General features: G+C 37.9%; 1 protein-coding gene across 1 annotated transcript; it reads left to right on the top strand.

Annotated features, from left to right (window-relative positions):
* Window positions 1-78: 78 nt before the first annotated feature.
* Window positions 79-15,323, top strand: LOC101173495. Its single transcript, XM_004077975.4, has 24 exons — window positions 79-170; window positions 1,338-1,536; window positions 1,636-1,816; window positions 2,854-2,979; window positions 3,181-3,374; window positions 3,977-4,127; window positions 4,208-4,323; window positions 4,405-4,486; window positions 4,874-5,008; window positions 5,097-5,171; window positions 5,258-6,025; window positions 8,503-8,563; window positions 8,873-9,089; window positions 9,471-9,654; window positions 9,736-9,870; window positions 9,980-10,185; window positions 10,260-10,407; window positions 10,479-10,597; window positions 10,683-10,761; window positions 10,869-11,003; window positions 11,904-11,978; window positions 12,572-12,777; window positions 14,475-14,689; window positions 14,786-15,323. Exons 1-24 carry the CDS (start codon window positions 157-159, stop codon window positions 15,150-15,152), a joined length of 4,188 nt encoding a protein of 1,395 aa, XP_004078023.2. The 5' UTR covers window positions 79-156; the 3' UTR covers window positions 15,153-15,323.
* The last annotated feature ends 1,335 nt before the right edge of the window (window positions 15,324-16,658 follow it).

Below are 16,658 nucleotides of genomic sequence, written 5' to 3'. Positions count from 1 at the left end.
AATAAATAAAAAAAATGCTTATGGGTGCAATTTTTTTTTTGGAAAGGCAGGAAGCAGGAGCAGAAGGAGGGGGAGAATGGAAGTAAAATTTATTATAAAAAAAGAGGAAAGAGAGATGATGAGAGTTTATTTGAGGAAAGATTTGATCGGATAACAATGTTGAGATCAAGGTGGGATTCAATCTTTACATTTTAAAACACGCAAAATGCTGCACAATATTTGCATTCATTTGAGTTTTGGAGATGTAGTTCTTGAGCGTCACATTGTTGTTACATTTTTAATTGAATTGAATGTTTAAGAAATGTGTTTTTATTTAGTCCTTCAACTTAAAATGTTCATATGTATTTATGAGTTTGTGTTGCACAATCTTTTTCTATTTTTAAAGAAGAATCAATTTCCTCTGAATATTTAAAGAATCACTACCATGTGGTGTTTTTTAGATATTGAAGGATTTCTAAGTTTTTCTGACCAATCACAGCTCAATTTCTTTCCTCCTCTCAATGAGATTGTTTTCCCAAACAGAAAGTGATTAATCAGGGGAATTGCTGTGACTGATTGCTCCAATGCACATTTCTTTCGATTGTTACGAGTTTTTTGTTGAAGGATTTTTATAACTGTCCTGCATAAATACTGAGTAAATTTTGCTTAATAGTTTAGGAAGACGTTGGTCTCATTTTTCACACCCTCCAACAGCTGTAGTTCTCAACTTTTTCACATTATTTCTTGCATTTCTATTGCATTTAAAAACGTTTTTTTGCATTAGTTGACAGATTTGCACCACGGGCAGCCATGGTGCAGGCCGGCCGTGGTGCAGCAGTAGGGCGGTCAACTCATGACCGTAAGATTGCAGGTTCGATTCCCGCCTTGCACACCCATGAGTCAAAGTGTCCTTGGGCAAAACACTGAACCCCACCTTGCCTCTGGAGGGAGGTTGGCACCAGTGTTCAGCAGCGGAGCCGCCACCAGTGTGTGAATGTGTGTGTGACTGGGTGAATGGGTCTGTGACTGTAAAGCACTTTGGGCCTTGAAGAAGGTAGAAAAGCACTATATAAGCATACACCATTTGGCATTTACCATTTGCAACCTCGTTGAATTTATCGTTGTCAAAAATAAAAAAAAGTCACAGATTTTGTCATAAACCTAATGATGATGAAATCACTAAAAACACACCTATTTTAGAAATGTTAATACCATTGTCATGGGATTTTAACATGGGATCAAATGGTTACAGAAATAAAAGGGTTTTAAGTACGACTTTTTACCCTTTTCTGTTAAATGCTTTTAAAATATCTGAATTTTTGCTGCATTTGGTAATATTTCTCCATTTCTCCTCCTAGTTTTCTTCTTTTATTCCTTTGTTACTCTGCCTCCGCAATGCTGCTGGGATGGGTGGAGTCTCCAGGCTATCCCAACGGATACCCTCCTCATGAAGGTTTAAACTGGAGTAGATGTGCTCCCAAAGGTCACATTCTGTCTTTGAAGTTGATCCACCTGGATCTGGAGGACAGCCAACACTGTGAGAACGATGCCTTGAAGGTCAGATCTCTTGATTAGCGCCAATGAAGAGACTTTCCTTTTTCTTTGTTACAAGTTTGTGTGATTTCTGTTTAAAATCCTGTTCCTTGTTTGCATCAGGTTTACTCAGATGAAGACCAAATATCCATTCTCTGTGGAACCATGACATTTGAGGAACTTGAGTCCACAGTGAACCCCTTTCTCATCTCCCCCCCTGGTGGCTGCCTGAAGGTTTTGTTTCAGGCGGACTATTCAAACCCAAAGAGGCATCACGGCTTCAGAGGTTTCTACACCATCCACGGTAAGCTCAAGGAGAAATAAATGCAAATAAAATACTTAATGTACCTAAAAAGTGACAATATTTATATTTTATCACAAAACAATAAAAACTAACTGTAAAAACAAAATAACAATCAGCAGGCCATAAGCTCCCTTCTCTGCTCCTTCTGATGCATCCATTGGTAGACAAATTGATCTAATAATGTCTTTATTTTCCTTGTCTGGGCTGACATCTGCTAAAAAACTGTACAGCTGGATAGCTTTGATATTGCTTGCCGTTGTTGTTGCACCGCTAATGTTAAGTTGAGGGTGTGAGAGGCTGTGAGCTATAGAGGGAGAGGGTGCAAACAAAGGGATGATGGAAAGGGGTCAGGCTTACTCCACAAAAACGGTCCTGCCCACAACAATTTCTTTCTGATGAACTACAACTGCTCTGCAGAAACGATGTCCTGGAAAACTACACAGATATTTGGATTTTGGCTAAAACCAGCATAATCATCATTCATCATTTCAGATAGATCAAAAGATGATAGGAGTGGAACTTTAATTTACCAATGAGTCAATGGCTACCTTTCATTCTGAAAAGTCTTTTTTTTTCTTTTTTGCTAAATGAACACTGAATTTGTAATTGCTTCAAATGTACTCCTTCATACTTTAGCATGGGAGCTTAGATGTCGCATGCTTGCCAGTCACATTTTTTTAAGGAAGGTCATATTTTTAGACAGCTGTTAAAGTTGTAATAATTAGTCACATTGAATGAAAGATCAAATAAGGTAAACAAAAAAGATCTACCAGAAAACTATGTGATAATTTAGGGCTCATGACAAAGATGAAAAAAATTCCTCTTTTACAACTTAAATGGTCTGTAGTTAGCTGGAGTAAAGTACAAGATTTTTAAAATAAACAAGTTTTAGAAGCTAAATAAATACAAGCAAATGACAAGTTTGATAAACTGTCTGTATATTAATGGTGTCACGTGTGCCATAAAAACTGTCTCAATAGGTTTTTGCAGGCTAGCCGCTGTCATTGTCTTCATCTAACAGCGCTTTTTTCTTTTAGACTTTGATGAGTGTGATGATGACCTAATCAACAAATGCACCCAGTTTTGTCACAACTTTGTTGGAGGGTACCGCTGCTCCTGTCACCATGGTTACCAACTGGCTGAGGACAAACACACTTGCAATGGTAAAAACAAATCCTGCAACCACCTGACCACCTTGCGTGAGACAAATGAGGACAAACCAAGAAAGAAGAAATAGTACTAAAACAAGAAGTGAAAAACTGGAGTTTGGAGGAAGCAGAAGTAGTCAAATGGATGCAGAAAGGTTGATGTTGTAATGCTGTGTTGTTGATTTTGATGTCGGTGCACTTCTGTCTGAAACACAGTGAGCTGTTCCAAGGATCTGTCTGGGAGGAACAGAGGTGAAATATCCACTCCCTCATGGCCCGACTCATATGCGGAGAATGCCAACTGTCAGTACACCCTGTCTGTGCAGCCACACCATCAACTGGTGCTGCGCTTCTCTCATGCTTTTGATGTGGAACAAGGTCCTGACGGTCAGTGCAAAGATGCACTGAGGGTAAGATATGAATCATAATACGCACAGGCAAACCTCCTGAAAACTTTTTTCCCCCTTAACGACTCATACTTCAACTAAAAAAAGCTGAGGTTTAGATGAAGTTGTGTTGAAACTTTTGATTTAGTAAAAAAGGAACAACCCTATTTAGTACATTTTGGGTTCCTGGTCATTCTGTGCCACTCATTTTTCTTATTCATCTTAGTTTATTTTCTGATATCATAAAGTTCTAAAACACTACTTTATTGTTGTGTACAAAAAATTATTCCATAAGAAACATGTGTACATACAATTTATATAAATGACAAATTTAGGGGAGTCTTTTCAGATAGGTAATATCCTTCAGTTTGTGCACGAATTATTAATTTGTGCAAAACTTTGTTTTCATGAATATGTTTCCTAATGACAGTAATATTACCCTATACAATTTTTCTGTATTTGAGGAAATATGGCAAAAGCAACACTATCCATTCTATTTTTTTCTTTACATTTGTATTTGTAATTCTTGTTTGTTTCTTTTTATTTCAAGTTGCAAACACATAGTTATTTTTATCTTTAACTTGATTTGTAAAAAACAACAACTTTCTGTGTAATTCGTTTGACAGATTGTGACTCAAACTGAGACTTTGGGACCATTCTGTGGCAACAAACCACCTCCATCACTCATTTCCACTCACTCAAATCATGTCCAGATCTACTTCACCTCTGATGGCTCTGGAAACAACAAAGGCTTCAAGCTTCACTTTGGGACAATGGGTACCTCAGACTCACAGGAAAAAAAAAAATTATTTCTAAAGGTATTTGTCTTAAGTGATCACCTTTGTTCTGGTATGCAGAAAAAGTGTGCCACCCTGGAGTAATCGCCTACTCCAAAATGACTCCCCATAAACAAGAATACAAAAGTGGTGACACAGTGACAGTGATATGTGACACTGGCTATGTCGTGAATTCTGTGAGTACACCTTAACTTTACCATAACATTTTATAAAAACGTCATTTTTCTGTTTATTCAAATTACCTTCTGGCTAAATAGCATGGAGCCTTGGCCCTTTCAGCACAATTTGAAACCACCTGCCAAAGCGTAGGCGAATGGTATCCCAGCTACACCTGTGAACGTGAGTCTGCTTACAATATACTGTGTCATATATACTGCATATATATATATATATATATGCAGTATATATGTATATCTATCTATCTATCTATCTATCTATCTATCTATCTATCTATCTATCTATCTATCTATCTATCTATCTATCTATCTATCTATCTATCTATCTATCTATCTATCTATCTATCTATCTATCTATCTATCTATCTATCTATCTATCTATCTATCTATCTATCTATCTATCTATCTATCTATCTATCTATCTATCTATCTATCTATCTATCTATCTATCTATCTATCTATCTATCTATCTATCTATCTATCTATCTATATATATATATACCAGTATATATGTAAGTTTCTCTTCTCCCTTGCATTTTCTCATGGACAGTTGCAGACTGTGGTTTGCCGCAAATAGAAAGCAACAGCATCCTTGAGTTAATGGATTTACCTGCACAGAAAACTCAATACAATGCAGAGGTCCAGTTCAAATGCAGTTCAGATTACTACAATCTGCAAGGGCATGGTGATTATAAGTATCCTCCATTCATTCCTTTTCCATTTCAAAGTAAGTTGCAGTACATTTCATCAACTTGCTCTCCTCTGTCATTCAGATAAATACACTTGCAATGCCACTGGTCATTGGGTAACACCAGATGGCAAAGCAGACATGCCAAAATGCACTGAAGGTAAGAGACTTGTGTTTTTGCCTCTTTTCATTTTTTTGTTGTGTTTTGAGGCTTTACTGTACTAACAACTTTATGTTTTCATTTAGTGTGCGGTGTGAATTCAAATCCCATTATAGCCAGAATCTTGGGAGGTGAAAGTGCAGTTCTAGGAAACATACCATGGCAACTTCTCATCAAATATCCAAATAGAGGAGGAGCATCGCTGATAAACGATCAGTGGGCTGTCACGGCAGCCCATGTTGTGGATGGATGTGATGAAACTATGATCCAAATCTTTGGTGGACTTGTTGATGGTAAAAAGTCCGATAATACAAACATCCTAACTTGTGAGAGGATCATAATTCACCCTGGCTATGAAAAAGGGATATCCCATGACACACGAACAAACTTTGACAATGACATTGCTCTCATCAAGTTCAAATCCAGGGTGAACTTAGATCCAAACCTTCGTCCCATTTGTCTGCCAGATGCAAACAGCGTTGTGCAGGAAAACGAAGTAGGCACAGTGTCAGGTTGGGGAACTACAGAGAAAAGTCGTAAATCCCGCTCCTTAATGTATGCTCATATTTCAGCGTATCCTCTAAGCAATTGTAGAAACACACCTGACCTACCAGGAGTTGGAACCATTACTTTCACTGAAAATATGTTTTGTGCTGGAGCAGTGGGGAAGGACAGCTGTAGCGGGGACAGTGGAGGTCCTTTTATTCTGCCTATGCTGTCTTCTTCTAGAGGGCCTTATCACCTTGCTGGCATTGTGTCCTGGGGAGCCCCATGTAGAGACGGGGGAAACAAGGGCTACTACACCAAGGTGCAGAAGTACATAGATTGGATTAAAAATACCATAGAGGAGACTTAGAGAGGTGCAATGTTCCAGTGCTACTGACCACATTTACAAGGTTCAGGTCATGACTGATATATATCAAAATCCTTAATGTGAAATCAGAACAGCATGGTTCATTTCTGCATTTAACAATGGTCAATCATCTGAAGATTAAATATTACAATGATTTATTTTTCGACTGCATCATAAGCTTTGATATCATGATTCATGATGAATCAAAATATTGAAAATGACAGCATTTTGACAAGATGGGAGAAATTCAGCCTTAATGCACTTCTTTAACCAATCAAACGATATAAAACACAATCAAAGAACTGAATGTAAAATCTCCATTAAAATTGTGGAAATATGTTTGTGTTTTTTTCATGTTTTACACATCATTTTAGTCAAAAAAATATTGACTTTAAAGATGAGGTTCTCTTTGGGAGTGACAAGGATGGATAAGATCAGGAATGAATCCGTCAGAGGAACAGCTCATGTTTTGGAGACAAATGCAGGTAAGCAGATTAGCCACATTCAGAAGAGGAACGGGCATTCTGTCGACATTGAAAACAAGCAAGCAAACAAACAAACAAACAAACAAAAAAAACATTAAAAAAAAACACCACACACACACAATATTACAATAAAACCCAACCCACCCTTCACCCATCCTACTCCCCACCGTTAACACATATGACCCATGACCCCACACACAAAAAGAATGTAAGGCTTGGCTCTGCTGTGAGGAAACAGTATTTGGGAATTTCTTTATACCAGGAGCCAGCTCGACTGTAGGAACATCGCCACAGTGACTACCAGGACCGGGACAGCAACGGGGTCCACTTCACAGTCGGGAGGCTGCAATGTTAAACTGCAGCCGCCCCAGCAGGAGCGACAACCGGGCAACAACCACTGACCAAACCAGCAAGCCCTGGCAGAAAAGATCCCTACAAGAACACTGGGATTAAAATCATGAAAAGATGCTATAAATAAAGACATAAGATGTATATAAAAACATAAAATTGAGAATAAGATGAGATGCATAATAGTATAGAAAAAAATAGTATATATACATAGTATATATACATACATGTGCATATACCATTAAAACATTTAGACACCATTAAATGAATCTTAAAATCAATTCTGAAATGAGCAGGGAGCCAATCCAGCAGTAATAATGCAGCTCTGACAGATTCTGACCAGTATCTAAACCCCTACTTGATTGCACTAATGTGAATAAATGTAATCAATGATCACATGTCATTTTTAGAAACCCAACAAGTGAAGCAGTAGTTGCTCTGAACCATGGTGAGGTATAAAAAAATATCAACTGCTTCCTCTAGTGGTGAAATCATGCCAGTGGCTGAGTAGATAAGGTAAGATATACATTGTCCCTGTCCACTTGGACAGTGAAATTGAAGCAGTCACCATTTACAGTGCAAAAACAAAATCTAACAAAGTATATGTAGTGGTTGTATGTCGTAGTGTGCAAATATGCAAATTATGAAATGTCCAAATATAAAAATGTTCGTAATTATTTGCAGAGTGACGTGCAGATAAAGAGTAAGACCTCTGACTGGACTGACTGAGCGTGACGTCACCAATAGAAAATGGCTCCAATCATAGTTAATTCAGTCACCATTTTTTCATGATGTAGACGTCGCCATGTTGGAGGGCCAGCGGGCACCACAAGCTTTTATTGAGGTATCTGATCTGATCGGTCCGTTTATAACGCGAATAACTTTGACTACTGACAAAATATCATTAAAAAAAATAGGATTAACCAAAAAGTGTTAAAAAAGTAGCAGAGCAAGACTGGTTATTCTGACAAATATTATGACTTAGTAATAGTTGTTTATTTCTCAATAGAAGTCTATGGGATTTTGGCTTTTTGGAGTCAGTGGGTATTTCCTATTTGGAATACCAAGGACAGGGGTCACTCAGTCCAATTTTTTATACAGACAATGAGTGAGACACAAAAAACATGGCAAAACACACACAAGTACACTAAATCATTGCATTCATTTATATAGTTTTTGTACAAACTACCCTAACCCTGTCCTCATTCTGAACTCTTATTTTATCCCAATCTTAACACTATTGTCAAACCCTTTACCAGGTTTTTACATTTTTGCCCTTAAAAGTCCTCACATTTCTTCATAGAGTCCGTGAATATTCCAGAAGTGGAATAAATAATGACGAATGTAAAAAAAATGAAAACACACACATGGGAGCACACACATATACTCATAAAAAGTAAAGTTTGGGAACTTTTTTATTTAAAAGCAAGAAATGTGGGGATTTTTACCTGTCAGTTATATGGTTGAAAAGTAATTTTCAGCTGTTTGCTACTCTGAATTTCAAAAACAAGCAGCAACTTGACTTTGCCAAGACAAACAAAACATATTCCTGGCATTCACGCTGTGGGTTTCCAAACAGCACACAAGACAGACTTTGATACATCAATGTTTCCCCAGTATTTGAGAGAATTGCTGCTAGACTAAGCGATCACTTCCCTCTTGAAGATGTCTGTTTTCAGGACTGCGCGTACATCTTTCATCCTCTGGTATGCTTGATTGAAAATGTCCGCTGTAATTGTGCAGGGAAAACAACTTCCAGTTAAAAATTGAAGTTTAAATCAAAATTTAAATTGTTGTCACATAAGAAATCAATCACTGTCCTCCGGCAACGATAATGCGTAAAATATTCAAACTTAACTTATGTGATCTGATTTGTCTGTCTCTCCTATGACATGTTTTTGCAGAGCTTTGTGGCCTCCACAGTTGTGCTCATCTTGTTTGTTCTCCGCTGTTTGCTTTGAGCTGAGGCTCAAGGGGCCGCAGACATACTGATCAAACTTCTTGTTTTCATGCAGGTTCCTATTGTATGTGTTGGTGTGTGAGTGTCTCCCGCTGTCTGACTCAGACACTGTGATGCATGGGGAGCTCCATTCCCCCCAGTATCCTGAGCCATATCCCCCAAATGCGCTGGAGCAGTGGGACCTGACTGTGCCGGAGGGCTTCCAGATTCGGCTCACCTTCACACACTTGGACATTGAAGCTTCAGACGGCTGCTATTACGACTCACTTACAGTCAGAAAGCCATTTTTCTACAGCAACTTTAAACTGAATTTCCTCAAAAAAAGCATATCACTTATGATTTAATAACATTTTACAATAAAATGTTAGATTTTCTTGTAAAATCTCGTGATTTTTAGATAAACTTCATTTGCAAATTACCAATGAAGTTAAATCATCTGATGCTAAAGTTACACTTCATTTTCCATTTCAATAAATGGATATAGATATATAGATATGTTATTAAAACTCAACTATACTTTCGTTTTCCTCTAAAACAATATGTTCTAAAAGTTTCATATTAATTTAAAACATCCTTAAATTTGACCCATAAAGGATCAAAAAATCATTTTGCTGCACAGATTTTCCCAACAGATTTTTTTGTATGCTTTTCAGGTTCTTCATAATGGAAAATTGCTCTGGAAGTTTTGTGGCAATGAGAACTCAGGTGATGGGAATCATCCAGGCCATCAGCCCATCTTGTCTCCAGGCAACAGTCTAACCCTCATATTCCAGTCAGACGACAGCAACCCAGAGCGCCACCAAAACGTGGGCTTCTTTGCTCACTTCCAAGCCATAGGTGACTTTTTTTCTTTTGTGTCAACATTTCTGCCACCCCCGTCTCCACTTCTCTCTGACTTTGTGACCTTCCCATCATTAGACGTAGATGAATGTTCTGCACCAGAAACAGGAAATGGCCCACTCTGTTCTCAGATCTGCCTCAATACACTCGGCTCGTATCTCTGTGCTTGTCACCATGGTTATGAGCTTCGCTCAGACAAGAGCACCTGCGTTTGTGAGTCACATGCAAAAACACTGTACTGTCAATCAAAATATGGAATCGAGTTGCCATAGAACAAATCCTAATTTAACTTTTGATCTATTTTCCTTTACCCCTTTCTCAGTAACCTGCGGCGATGGAATTTTCGATGAGCCAGAGGGACACCTGTCCAGTCCGGGCTATCCAAACCTTTCACCATACTCACTGTCCTGTCAGTATGTTATTTCTGTGAAAAATGGCTTCACCGTCTCTCTGAACTTCTCTGACATTTTCCACATTGAGAGTGTTGACTCAGAGAATGGCCCACACTGTCTCCATCACTGGCTTCAGGTGATAGGAAGCCTCTCTGTTTATTTTGACAATAACCTCTATGGCAAAAATCATGCAGCGTTTTTTTCCTAAAGGTGACGCTGCCAAACAAAGAGCCTGTGAAGCTTTGTGGAAAAAAGAGCCCAGGACTGATTGACACAAACTCCAGTTCTGTCACTTTGGAGTACCACACTGATAACGAAGGGATGAGCAAGGGCTGGAGCTTAGACTACAGCACAGGAAGTGAGGGAGTACACATAAAAAATAAAACAAATGAACAGAAAATGAAGTTTGTGACACGTGTTTGCTTGCAGGGATGAAGTGCCCGATGCCCGGTAGTGTAACCAGAGGAAGGGTTACTCCGTCTATGACTGAATATTTCTACAGAGACCACATATATGTGCGCTGTGACCAAGGCTACAAGCTAATGATGGTTAGACCAAACTTTGTTCTTAGTAATGATTCTCAGTGTGTGGAATATGATGCTGGTCTGACATTTGAACACCAACTTCCGTCAGAACACTCAGGAGATCAAGACTTTCTCTACAGTTTGTCAAAGCAATGGACAGTGGCACCTCCCTCTGCCAGAATGTCACAGTATGTTCAACTTTAAGCTAAAACTGAGCTTCAGAAGCATTCTCTCAAAATCTTTCAATATCTTTGAAATAAAAAAAAAATTTTAATCCTTTTTTTCTTCCTTTTAGTAATAGATTGTGGAGACCCAGAGCCTTTGCTGAATGGAGGAGTGACTTTCCTGTCCGGCTCTCAGAATCAGTATCTGTCTCTTGTTCAGTATCACTGCAATGAACCCTTTTACTCTCTTGAGGGTGATCAAAATGGTAAGAAATTAACATTGAATTTTCCATGAACGTTCATTAACACCGATTGATTTACACTTCTGAGCATTTGAAAGAATTTAACTTTTCATTTCAAAAAGAGACCGTAGCAAAGTATTTACTGAAGTTCAGTAAGCATGGGCAACAACTTTTATACTTTATTGGAACACAAGGTTCAGTAAATAACACAACTAATTAACCCTGTGAAGTTGATAGAAAATGAATCTGTAAAATAACTTAAGATACCCTTTGATAAGATGCACAAAGGTTTTGGTAATATCAATTTTTGTGAGATGGGTTGTAGATCATTTTTGATACGTTGTGTGATTTGGTAATTTTTTTCTCACAACAATGTTAGTTTAAGATGCAAAAATATTGAGAAAAGTGTTCAGGAAAAAAGCACCTTATTTACCCAATATCCCAAATTTAATACAGACATTTGTATCATGGTGTAACTGTATTATAAAGAATCAATTATCAACAAATTTTGGATTCTTTCAATACAGCACGTAATTATTTATAAAGATGAGTTATTCTCACCATAAAGCTTTAGCAAAACTTTTACAGCCAAAAATGTTTTTGAGTTTTCATGGAAGCACCCTTTTTGAAATGAGCAGGAAAAATGCTTTTACTGTCTCTACTGGAATAATAATGCACTACAGGGTAGGTTTTAAACAATGATCAGAGTCATCTAATCTACTATTCTAAAAGAATCTGACCAGGAGATAAAAATATTTCCCATTCTAAAATAAACAAAACTGCTTCATGAAAGTCATTTTGGAACCTTCTCTTCATGTCTTGTCAGCGCGATGCACACAGTTGTTATTTTGCTACAAATGTACACATTTAAATCCACAGGAAAAGTCTCATGATGTTTTTTTCTCTGTTTGCTTTCTGCCTAAGTAACTTTTACGTGTGAAGCTGACAGACAGTGGAGGTCAAACGACCTGGCCGTCACCAAGCCGACATGTCTCCCAGGTTTGACCCGCAAATTTGTTCTACAGAGCTTTGTGTGCAGCAATGATTTAGAGTAGAAAAACATTGAGTATGAATAACATAGAATAATGTTTCTAATGGCAACCAAATGTCAGCAAGTCTACAGTTTGCAAAGTCTTGATAAATCCAAACAACAAATAGATTTCGAGGGTGGAGGGATCACACTTTGGCATGAAAGCACAGGTCCAGATGTCAAACTAAGTCAATCAAATCATCTATTACTTGCTAGGTTTGAACATCAGTGCTGGTTGTCGTGAACAGAAATGTGTTGATCTAACAATTCTGTCATGTGTTCCAAGTTTGATATGTTTAGGTGCCAGTCGCCAGGCTCTGCTGCAGTGACAAGGCTTAGACTCTTACACTTTTCATATCATTAATGAATGAGGCCCTAAACATTTACCTTATTAACAGAATTAAGTGAAGCACTCTTTGCAGCTCCCTTGCACAAGTTTTTGCAAGGGAGTTTTGAAATATTAAAAGATGGTTTTGTATTGGAAAAAGAATGATTATTAATATGGAATATTATATATGGTGTCTTCCTGTGTGTAATAAAATGACACTAATAATTTTTCCAGTGTGTGGTCAGCCAACACAAGAGATAAGGGACTTTTTGAGGATCTTTGGAGGAAAAGACGCTCCACAAAACACCATTCCCTGGCAGGTGCTGCTGACTGTAGGTTCAGGAAGAGGAGGAGGTATCATTATAGCAGACAAGTGGATCATGACAGCAGCTCATGTGTTGGCGCATAAAGGACAACAAGTTTCAAAAGATTTGGTGAAAGTAAGTAATGCCACATGTTACAGACATGAACATGATGTTGTTTTCCCTCTGTTAACAGGAGAAAATCCACCATGGTGGTCAAAACCCATGAGAGTTTGGATTGACAGAACATGCTTTGAAGTTGTACCAGCTTAGTGGCCTTGTGGTAGAGTGTCTGCTTTGGGACTGGGTTCCCATCACCAGTCATGTCATGCCATGTCATGCCAAAGACTCTTCAAAAATGGGACCCAATGCCTCTCTGCTTGATAGATCACTGTGACAACAGCCTGCCACTCCCTCAGGAGATTCCATATAGAGAACAGAATTCACATGGCCAAATGGTGGGATTTTAACGTTAAATGACCTGTACATAGGACATAGTAGTCTGAAATAAAGCAGGATGGTGGATCTTGAAGACCACCTTTCAGCCACTGGGTTTTCTCTAATTCAGAGTGACTTTTCAACTTTTTTTTTTTTTACTGCTTTTGTGTGAAAAAATTGTGTTGACACAACAGTAGAGTGTGTTATCATTACTCCCCACACTGTGGGTATTCAATGACTGAGGTGCATTTTGGGAGTGTTGTTGGATTAAGTGTTTTGATTGTCCATTAAGACTTCTTTTCTGGATTTGGTTGCTCCTTGCAAGGTAGACCAATTTGGAATTCTTGTGGTTATTTTAGATTACATATGTGGACAGTGTCTTTCCTGATTAGCAAAGATTAATTTGATAAGAAATTTTGCTAAAAATCTTGATAGCATTGGTTAGATGTACATGTGCTGCCTGGGTAGTGTCATTTACAGAAAATATTTGACTGCAGAGATTGGCAATAATCCATGACTGTCCAGGCCTGTGGACAGTCATGTGACTTAATCAGTAAATTTGTAGTAATTATTTTAGTCAGTTTTATATAATTTTCATTGCAGGTTTTTTCTAATCTAATTCTTATTAAAGACCCATTCCAATCATCTTTTGAGCCATTTTAAAAATGCTTCTAGTGTTTTTTTTTGTTTTTAATTATGATTATATCGTTTTAGGCAAAATCAAAACACCTGTCATTATCAAGTACATAGTTCCTGCAAAGTAGCAGTTCATTAGAAATTTGCCTCTGAGATGTGGAAGGCACCGTTGGTACAGAACAACCTTCTTCCCCTTCCAGCTACTGAGAGATGTCTGTTTACATGCTCTATTGCTAGCTTACAGCCCCATCACACCCCCAACCTAACATTATGGGAGCAATAAAATAGCAAGCAGAGTTAGAGCTATCCAGCTGTACAGTTTAAAGCCAGCTCAGACGAGGAAAACGAAGACGTACACGGATCTATTTGTCTGCAAGTGTATGCATCAGAATGGAGCAGAACAGGAGGCTTGTGGCGTGCCAATTGTAACTTTTATGTCACTACAAACTTTTTCAAACAGCGTTTCTTTCCCCGTCAGCTCCTTATTCACAATGTTTCAATTAAAGAAATACTTAGAAATGCAATTTTTGTCTTAATATTTCTTAATATACGTCCTCCAACATGAGAAAAAAGCCACAAGAACATGCTAAAAACACCAAAAACACATTTTTCATCAGAGTTGGTCTTTATAAAAAAAGGCACCATTTGTATTTTCCCTGTCTGCATCTGCATCTCTGCTCCCTCTTAAATCTTCCAGTTGTACATCACTACCTATTTGTAAAGTTGAAAGAATAGTTCTAATGTTTTGTTTTTTTCTTTAGATGTATGTAGGAGGCACTGAAGTGGGGGCCATGATAAACTCTCCTCTGTACGCAGAGTCCGTTCATGTCCATCCGGGTTATGACTCAGTTGATGATTTATCCTACAATAACGACATTGCTCTGATCAAACTGGGGAATCCACTCACGTTCAGAGCAGCTGTAATGCCAGTGTGTCTGCCAGCAAAGGACAGCTCATATACGACTGGAAAGATAGGGTGAGCAAACACTGACTGACAAAGTTTTAAGAACAGTGGTAAATGTGTGCTGTTTTGTTTTTATATTCATTCACCACGATTCTTCCCATTTTTCAGACTGGTATCTGGCTTTGGCCTTGTAAATGACAACGGTTCCCGGATTCTAACAAATAGGATGAAATATGTGCAGCTCCCACTGGTGGATCGTAAGAAATGCAACGATTCATTCAATTTGCTAAAGGAAAGAAAGCACAAGGTGCCACACTTGACAAACAACATGTTTTGTGCTGGAACCCCTGAGGGAGGAAAGGATGCATGCCAAGGAGATAGTGGAAGTCCCTTCACCCTGACTGAAAACAAACAGTTCTGGGTAGCTGGAATAGTCAGCTGGGGTGTGGATTGTGGGTTGGCGGGGGCATATGGAGTTTACACCAAAGTGGTTGAGTATCTGGACTGGATCAACAGGACCATGCAGGAAAACTGAAAGTTACAGTTTTGAAACAGCTCAAGTCAAAAGGAAAACAACAGAAATTGATTTAGCCTATTTACAAAAATAAAAAAACTAACTAAACACTTTGCGACTAAATGTTCAGTTGAATGTTTGCCATCGTACTACAACACCTGATCAACTTTAAATAAACTGCTTAAAAATAGAGCCTCTGTTATTTTATGTATCCAAACATTTTTACTTAAATACTAGAAGAACCAGTTTGACAATTTTTGAAATGTTAAATCTCTAAAGTAGACTAACAATTCAAATGTACATTTTTTATTTAGTACTTAACTTATCGTTTGAATGAACATACTTCCTTAAGAAACACAAATATGCACACATATACACACCACACACACACACACACACACACATGCACGTGTATTTTTATTTAAGATTAGCAGCAAGCTCTTGTACTAACTATACAGAGAAGCCAGTTAAAGTATTTATTTGACCAGTAGTCTTATATAGTGTGCTCCTGTTGCAGCTGCGCGAGGCCTTCCCAGGTTTGGATGGTTAAGGATAAGAAAAAACAGATGTGCAAATGGGAAAAAGGAAAAATCACACAAGTCTGCATGAATTTTCAAACCTTTTGTTAAAGGGAGAGCCAGCGGCATCTGCAGAAAGAAGCGCTTCGCCTCTGCTCTGATCTGCTCTGGTCTGAGTCCCCCCCCCTCACAGCTAGCAGGTTTTATAACCCGACATGTGGAAATCAAGGGATGGCATCCAATGGCTCTGTGCTCATCCTTAAAAGCAAGAAAGTTAAGAGACAAGCCGTTCCTGGTACAAATGACAGTTATTACTGCATCCTTTCGGCACAGACAAAAAACTGACGCAGGTTTCAGCGCTTACTTCACAGAATGTTCATGTCTGTAAAGAACCCAGTGAATGCATAATCCTAAAGTATAAAAATTATAATAAAATGCATTATAAGTATAAAGTATAATTAAATGTGTGATAATACAATATGTAGTCGTACTACAATGCTACACTCCCTATTTTATAGTGTGTTTGTCTCTGCAGAAAAAGTGTAATCTCACTTTTGGAAATGCTTAAGCACACAGACCCAAACTGCTGTGATGCGTATGAATGAGCATATGAGGGATTAAAGGTAAAATAATTAAAATGATTTGTCAAAACTTTTTATGGTAGGCCTATAATATGTTAGTTATAATGTAATAATAAGGTTTGAACAGAAAGGCAGTAAGAAGAAAAGAAACAAAAAGAGTTCACTGTGTGACTAAAAGTTAAACAAACTCACAGTTTACCATGACATGAACCAGAATCACAAAACACAAAAAGTTGTTTAAAATATTTTATTTCAAATAGAGTTGTGAAGATTGTGCACTCTTGCTTGGATTTTTAGTGACATTGTCTCAGGTCTTGTCATGTTTTATTTTCTGGTTTTCAGTTCCTCGTTTTTAGGTCATCTGTTTTATCACTCTTTTGCTACTTTTTAGTTTCTGCCATGTTTAAGTTTATTTAATAAATGTTAGA

This window comes from Oryzias latipes, chromosome 16, assembly GCF_002234675.1.
Source record: "Oryzias latipes chromosome 16, ASM223467v1".
NCBI lineage: Eukaryota > Metazoa > Chordata > Actinopteri > Beloniformes > Adrianichthyidae > Oryzias > Oryzias latipes.
This window is presented reverse-complemented; position numbering and strand designations above follow the sequence as displayed.

Excerpts from the sequence above, each read along its gene's own strand:
- LOC101173495 (XM_004077975.4), top strand. Across the intron at positions 10,598-10,682 it reads AAGGCTACAAGCTAATGATG|AACACTCAGGAGATCAAGAC; the intron begins GTTAGACCAAAC and ends AACTTCCGTCAG. Across the intron at positions 11,004-11,903 it reads TCTTGAGGGTGATCAAAATG|TAACTTTTACGTGTGAAGCT; the intron begins GTAAGAAATTAA and ends TTTCTGCCTAAG.